At 47.8% G+C, this 7,500-nt stretch overlaps 1 protein-coding gene across 1 annotated transcript in view; it reads right to left on the bottom strand.

The window, feature by feature from the left end:
• The window catches only part of scap (SREBF chaperone), a gene marked incomplete at its 3' end in the record, with an annotated part of 45,972 nt that overhangs the window by 26,831 nt on the left and 11,641 nt on the right, over positions 1-7,500 (bottom strand). The window contains 4 exon segments of the mRNA XM_080540792.1: positions 44-216; positions 3,607-3,712; positions 4,737-4,957; positions 7,378-7,500. The exon segment at positions 7,378-7,500 is cut by the window's right edge and continues 35 nt beyond it. Of these exon segments, the coding sequence (XP_080396918.1) occupies positions 44-216; positions 3,607-3,712; positions 4,737-4,957; positions 7,378-7,500 (623 nt within the window).

The following is a 7,500-nucleotide window of genomic DNA, read 5'->3' as shown; positions in this document are numbered from 1 at the left end:
TGTTCAAATTATTAATATTGTTATTATTGTTATTCCTACTTACGTGTGGAGAAGTATATGTAGGCGAACAGTATGATGTAGGTGGTGACCAGGGGGATCAGCTCAGCGATGCCGATCTCCTCCTTGAAGTGGACGTGGACCATGTGGTCCTCCCGCAGGCTGCAGTTCACCGAGGGATGCAGCTGCCGCAGCCGCGCCCGCAGGCTGCCCAGGAACCTGCAGCAGACAGACACAGCACGTTCAGACACACCCCCTATATGTCACAGCACGTTCAGACACACCCCCTATATGTCACAGGATGTTCAGACACACCCCCTGTAAGTCACATGTTCAGACACACCCCCTATAAGACACATGTTCAGACACACCCCCTATAAGACACATGTTCAGACACACCCCCTATATGTCACAGGATGTTCAGACACACCCCCTGTAAGTCACATGTTCAGACACCCCCCCTATAAGACACATGTTCAGACACACCCCCTATAAGACACATGTTCAGACACACCCCCTATATGTCACAGGATGTTCAGACACACCCCCTGTAAGTCACATATTCAGACACCCCCTATAAGACACATGTTCTGAATCGCTCTCAACAGGCGCGCGGCGCGCGGCGACGCGCTTGCAAAACAGTTTTGTGATTGGTCCGAATTTCGCGGGACATTTGGATTTCAGGAAATCCCTCTCCTCACTCTCTCTCTTAGCCCATCGCCCGTCCCTTTAATCCTGTATCCTAATCGAAAATGCAACATCATCAGCGACGACTGTGGGTTATTGCATTTACTGCTGTTCTCTGGTTCATGTTCTTATACCAGTGCTCAGTATCGAGTATTTTAGATGAACATTCGTAATATAGTCTGATGTTCATGGTCAACTAAATCAGCCTATTTTGTGAAACAAATAATGTTCCTGCTAATGGGCTAACCGAGCAGCCTCGCACCTAACGCTAGCTTTGAACTATTCATAGCAATATGCGCGGGGCAAAAATAATCTATTGCCTCTAAAATCATCACGAACAGAACGGCGGAGGTACGGGTAAACAGGGCTCATGTTCTGTCATCAAAGGTAAGAGTTTGTTTTCTTTAACTCAGCTGATGCATTACCTTGCTGTTGCTTGTTTACCGAATGCTCCATCTGACTGTCACACTGTGATTTTACTTGTGTAAACAGTAACGTTAGCCGGTTTTGTGCGTGTACTCTCATGGAGGCCTACTTCGTATTGATGAGCTGATGATCTTTCGTTGTGTGTGTGTGTGTGTGTGTATGTAAGTATGTAATGTGACTGTCAGTCACAAGTTTATATTCTACGGATGTTGTTCAGTGCTGTATGCGCGTTCCCGGTTCCATGTGTAGCCTACTCTACTCTTGTGTACTTCTTATTCGACGAGCTGATGATCTTTCTGTGTGTGTGTGTCATCCGCATGTTCCTCTGCAGCTGTCGGATATCTTGGTATTTGATCACCTTCTATATAAAATCACCTGCTCGGCTTTAATGACTTAACCGCTATTTAAAATGTTGCCACCCTCTAGTTTTTGGTGAAATTACGTCTTTGTTTTGAGCGCCAGTGTGCGTTTTATGCGCGTGCATGCGGAAAACATAAACTCACCACACCGCCACTAATGTGAAAAATCCTAGAGGAAACACTGCAAGTGTTTGTGTTTAATCATAACTGCTGCAAAACATGAAGGTTTTTAGCTTTAATTTAAATATTTTTATGGTTTGGGCCTGTTTGATTTCTTCAGGGAGTTTGTTCCAGGAGCATGCGGCAGCAGACTGATTAGTCTCAGCTGACCTTAGGGGCCTTGCGGGAATACAGGGTGGGAGGAGATCTGATACGTATTTTGGTCCAAGACCATTTTGTGATTTGTATGCAATTAGGAGTACTTTGAATTCCATTCTCTGAGAGACTGGTAGCCAGTGTAGAGATCTCAGGATTGGGGTAATGTGTTCAAACTTCTTCGTTTTTGTTAGGACCCTAAGCAGCAGCGTTTGTTTTGGATGAGCTGCAGCTTACAAACAGCCCCTTTAGATAGGCCTGTTAGTAGACTGTTACAATAATCAAGTCTACTCAAAACAAATGCATGGATGAGTTTTTCAAGGTCTTGTTTGGACATGAAACCTCTCATTCTTGTGATGTTTTTCAGGTGATAGTAGGCTGATTTAGTTATCGAGTTTGGGCTTGTGTTTGGTGACGGTATGGTGTTGGTATGGTGTTGGTATGGTGATGGTATGGTGATGGTGATGGTATGGTGATGGTATGGTGATGGTATGGTGATGGTATGGTGTTGGTATGGTGATGGTATGGTGTTAGTATGGTGATGGTATGGTGATGGTATGGTGATGGTATGGTGTTGGTATGGTGATGGTATGGTGTTAGTATGGTGTTAGTATGGTGTTGGTATGGTGATGGTATGGTGATGGTATGGTGTTGGTATGGTGATGGTATGGTGGTATGGTGATAGTATGGTGATGGTATGGTGATGGTATGGTGATGGTATGGTGTTGGTATGGTGTTGGTATGGTGATGGTATGGCGATGGTATGGTGTTGGTATGGTGATGGTATGGTGTTGGTATGGTGATGGTATGGTGATGGTATGGTGATGGTATGGTGATGGTATGGTGATGGTATGGTGATGGTATGGTGATGGTATGGTGATGGTATGGTGATGGTATGGTGATGGTATGGTGTTGGTATGGTGATAGTATGGTGATAGTATGGTGATAGTATGGTGATGGTATGGTGTTGGTATGGTGATGGTATGGTGATGGTATGGTGTTGGTATGGTGATGGTATGGTGTTGGTATGGTGTTGGTATGGTGATGGTATGGTGTTGGTATGGTGTTGGTATGGTGTTGGTATGGTGATGGTATGGTGTTGGTATGGTGATGGTATGGTGTTGGTATGGTGTTGGTATGGTGATGGTATGGCGATGGTATGGTGTTGGTATGGTGTTGGTATGGTGTTGGTATGGTGATGGTATGGTGTTGGTATGGTGATGGTATGGTGTTGGTATGGTGACGGTATGGTGATGGTATGGTGATGGTATGGTGATGGTATGGTGATGGTATGGTGATGGTATGGTGTTGGTATGGTGATGGTATGGTGTTGGTATGGTGATGGTATGGTGATGGTATGGTGATGGTATGGTGATGGTATGGTGATGGTATGGTGTTGGTATGGTGATGGTATGGTGTTGGTATGGTGATGGTATGGTGATGGTAGGGTGATGGTATGGTGATGGTATGGTGATGGTAGGGTGATGGTATGGTGATGGTATGGTGATGGTATGGTGTTGGTATGGTGATGGTATATGGTATGGTGTTGGTATGGTGATGGTATATGGTATGGTGTTGGTATGGTGTTGGTATGGTGATGGTATGGTGATGGTAGGGTGATGGTATGGTGATGGTATGGTGATGGTATGGTGATGGTATGGTGATGGTATGGTGATGGTATGGTGATGGTATGGTGTTGGTATGGTGTTGGTGTTGGTATGGTGATGGTATGGTGTTGGCTTGGTGTTGGTATGGTGATGGTAGGGTGATGGTAGGGTGATGGTATGGTGTTGCCATGGTGATGGTAGGGTGTCCTACTGACCTGGTGTCGTAGCTGCCCAGCGCCATGGTGATGGTGTAGGTCACCACCCTCTTGCGGCTGTACAGACTGACCCCGGTGTGTTTCCCCGGGACGCCAAACAGCAGGTCTGAAACAAACACACACACGCAAAAACTGACCAATCAGCATCTCACCACACCAGTCAGTCAGTCAGTCAGCCAATGAGCATTGACCAGGAGCATACATACATACAAACATCCATCTCTCCAGACAGCAGGAGAGGGTTCGAGGGGTCAACTGGCTCAGCTGGCTCAGCCATCCAGCCAATGGCAACAGTCTCTGACCTTTTCACAGCCTTTTTGGCAGGAGAGGGGGAACCTGTCCTCAACCAAGCTTAAAGGGATCAGCTTAGCCTGGTTACCAGGGCAACCCTGTCATAATCACATTAGGCGGGAACACGCCGCGGTGGCGACAGGCCAGTAATTAGTTTTGGGGACAACCTCGTCTCACAACCTCGTCTCACGACACCGTCTCACTCCTTTACGTCCTCGGCTGAACTGCGGCCCTTTTTGTGGTTATTTTTGTGGTCCTTTTTATAGTCCTTTTTGTGGTCCTTTTTGTGGTTCTCTGTCAACATTCCCTTCAGGCCTTTGGGTTCTTCCATCCCCTCCCTCCACCCCATCCCTTCATCCCTCTTCCTTCATCCCCTTCTTCTATCCGCTCCCATCCCCCCATCACCCCTCTCCCTCCATCACCCCTCTCCCTCCACCCCCCCATCACCCCTCTCCCTCCACCCGCCCCATCACCCCTCTCCCTCCACCCGCCCCATCATCCTTCCACCCCTCTCTCCCTCCACCCCACTCTACCTCTCCCTCCATCCCTCTCTACCTCTCAGAGTGGCAGAGGTGTGCAGGCCCTTGGGTTCCCCAATCCCCTCCCTCCACACCCCCCTCTCCCTCCATCCCTCCCTCCACCCCTCTCTCCCTCCACCCCTCTCTCCCTCCACCCCTCTCTACCTCTCCCTCCATCCCTCTCTACCTCTCAGAGTGGCAGAGGTGTGCAGGCCCTTGGGTTCCCCCATTTCCTCCCTCCACCCCCCCCTCTCCCTCTACCTCTCCCTCCACCCCTCTCTCCCTCCACCCCTCTCTACCTCTCCCTCCACCCCTCTCTACCTCTCAGTGTGGCGGAGGTGTGTAGGCCCTTGGGTTCGTGCTGGTGGACGGTCTTCAGGAGGTCCGGGTCCGAGTCGAACAGCTCTCGCTGGTTCTGCCAGTAGTTGCCGGGGGAGACCAGCAGGCAGCCGTGTTCCGGAAGCACCGCCTGCATGCGCCGTAACCCCGGCAACAGGTCCGTCACCTGCAGGCAGAGCGCCTCCAAGCTTCTGACCCCGGAACTGCAGCAAGAAAGAGAGAGAGGGGGAGAGAGAGAGAGAGGGGGAGAGACAGAGGGGGGAGGGAGAGAGGGCGGGAGGGAGGGAGAGGGGGGGGAAGGAGAGAGAGAGGGGGAGAGAGAGAGAGGGGGGAGAGAGAGAGAGGGAGGGAGGGAGGGGGAGAGAGAGAGAGGGGGGGGAGATAGAGAGAGAGGGGAGAGAGACAGAGGGAGGAGGGAGAGACAGAGGGAGGAGGGAGAGAGGGGGAGAGGGAGGGAGAGGGGGGGGAAGGAGAGAGAGAGGGAGATGGGAGAGAGAGAGAGGGAGGGAGGGGGAGAGAGAGAGAGGGGGGGAGATAGAGGGAGGGGGAGAGAGAGGGAGGGGGAGAGAGAATACCAGTGGTTAACCAATGACCGCTGCTTCTGTGACACAACCCGTCTTTGTGAAAATGAAAAGTGGAAGTGAAGCTATGAATAGTTTTTTACGACTTTGGTGACACAGAGATAATACAGGTTAAAGCACACATTGACAGAGGAGAAGACGACAAGAGGTTCTTTAAAAGAAAAAAGAATCATTATCTACACGTGCAGTTAAAAAGGTTGGTGGGTAAAGAGGTGACACGCCCGCACACACACGATAGAAACAGCTGAGATTACATATTGGCTCAAGGGACTGAATAAAATAAAGGTTAAATAAAAAAGTGTCGAAATAAAGCACTTGGTGCTTTTGGTCTGTTTGTGGACTTTTCTCTCGTCATTATTTGAACATTCTTTTTCTTGCCCAGCACCGGTATAACATTTTACAGTATTTTACGGTATCTACTAAGAGGGTATTGTATTGTATTACATTTATTTAATAATTAAATGATGATTATATAATGATTAAAGCACTTTGAGCTGCAACGTTTGCAGGAAAAGTGCTATACAAATAAAGGTTATTATTATTATTTACTGTAAGGATGTACTGTATTTACTGTCAGTGTCTTACTGTATGTCTCCATACCTGTCAGACTGTCTTACTGTATGTCTCCATACCTGTCAGAGTGTCTTACTGTATGTCTCCATACCTGTCAGAGTGTTTTACTGTATGTCTCCATACCTGTCAGAATGTTTTACTGTATGTCTCCATACCTGTCAGAGTGTCTTACTGTATGTCTCCATACCTGTCAGAGTGTTTTACTGTATGTCTCCATACCTGTCAGAGTGTTTTACTGTATGTCTCCATACCTGTCAGAGTGTCTTACTGTATGTCTCCATACCTGTCAGAGTGTCTTACTGTATGTCTCCATACCTGTCAGAGTGTTTTACTGTATGTCTCCATACCTGTCAGTGTTTTACTGTATGTCTCCATACCTGTCAGAGTGTTTACTGTATGTCTCCATACCTGTCAGAGTGTCTTACTGTATGTCTCCATACCTGTCAGAGTGTTTTACTGTATGTCTCCATACCTGTCAGAGAGTTTTACTGTATGTCTCCATACCTGTCAGAGTGTTTACTGTATGTCTCCATACCTGTCAGAGTGTCTTACTGTATGTCTCCATACCTGTCAGAGTGTTTTACTGTATGTCTCAATACCTGTCAGAGTGTTTTACTGTATGTCTCCATACCTGTCAGAGTGTTTTACTGTATGTCTCCATACCTGTCAGAGTGTCTTACTGTATGTCTCCATACCTGTCAGAGTGTCTTACTGTATGTCTCCATACCTGTCAGAGTGTTTTACTGTATGTCTCCATACCTGTCAGAGTGTCTTACTGTATGTCTCCATACCTGTCAGAGTGTCTTACTGTATGTCTCCATACCTGTCAGAGTGTCTTACTGTATGTCTCCATACCTGTCAGAGTGTCTTACTGTATGTCTCCATACCTGTCAGAGTGTTTTACTGTATGTCTCCATACCTGTCAGAGTGTCTTACTGTATGTCTCCATACCTGTCAGAGTGTTTTACTGTATGTCTCCATACCTGTCAGAGTGTTTTACTGTATGTCTCCAGGACCTGTCAGAGTGTCTTACTGTATGTCTCCATACCTGTCAGACTGTTTTACTGTATGTCTCCATACCTGTCAGAGTGTCTTACTGTATGTCTCCATACCTGTCAGAGTGTTTTACTGTATGTCTCCATACCTGTCAGAGTGTCTTACTGTATGTCTCCATACCTGTCAGAGTGTCTTACTGTATGTCTCCATACCTGTCAGACTGTTTACTGTATGTCTCCATACCTGTCAGAGTGTCTTACTGTATGTCTCCACACCTGTCAGAGTGTTTTACTGTATGTCTCCATACCTGTCAGAGTGTCTTACTGTATGTCTCCATACCTGTCAGAGTGTTTTACTGTATGTCTCCATACCTGTCAGAGTGTTTTACTGTATGTCTCCATACCTGTCAGAGTGTCTTACTGTATGTCTCCATACCTGTCAGAGTGTTTTAACTGTATGTCTCCAGCCAGTACCTGTCAGAGTGGACGTGGTTGCGGATCTCCTCCAGCAGGCTGAACACCCGGCCCAGGGGGGAGCGGAAGACGTCGACCGGGACCAGGCTGCCGTCCCAGGGGGAGACCGCTGCCTTCACCAGG

The sequence above is a fragment of the Nansenia antarctica genome (genome assembly GCF_963989245.1).
Source record: "Nansenia antarctica genome assembly, chromosome: 10".
Lineage (NCBI taxonomy): Eukaryota > Metazoa > Chordata > Actinopteri > Argentiniformes > Microstomatidae > Nansenia > Nansenia antarctica.
This window is presented reverse-complemented; position numbering and strand designations above follow the sequence as displayed.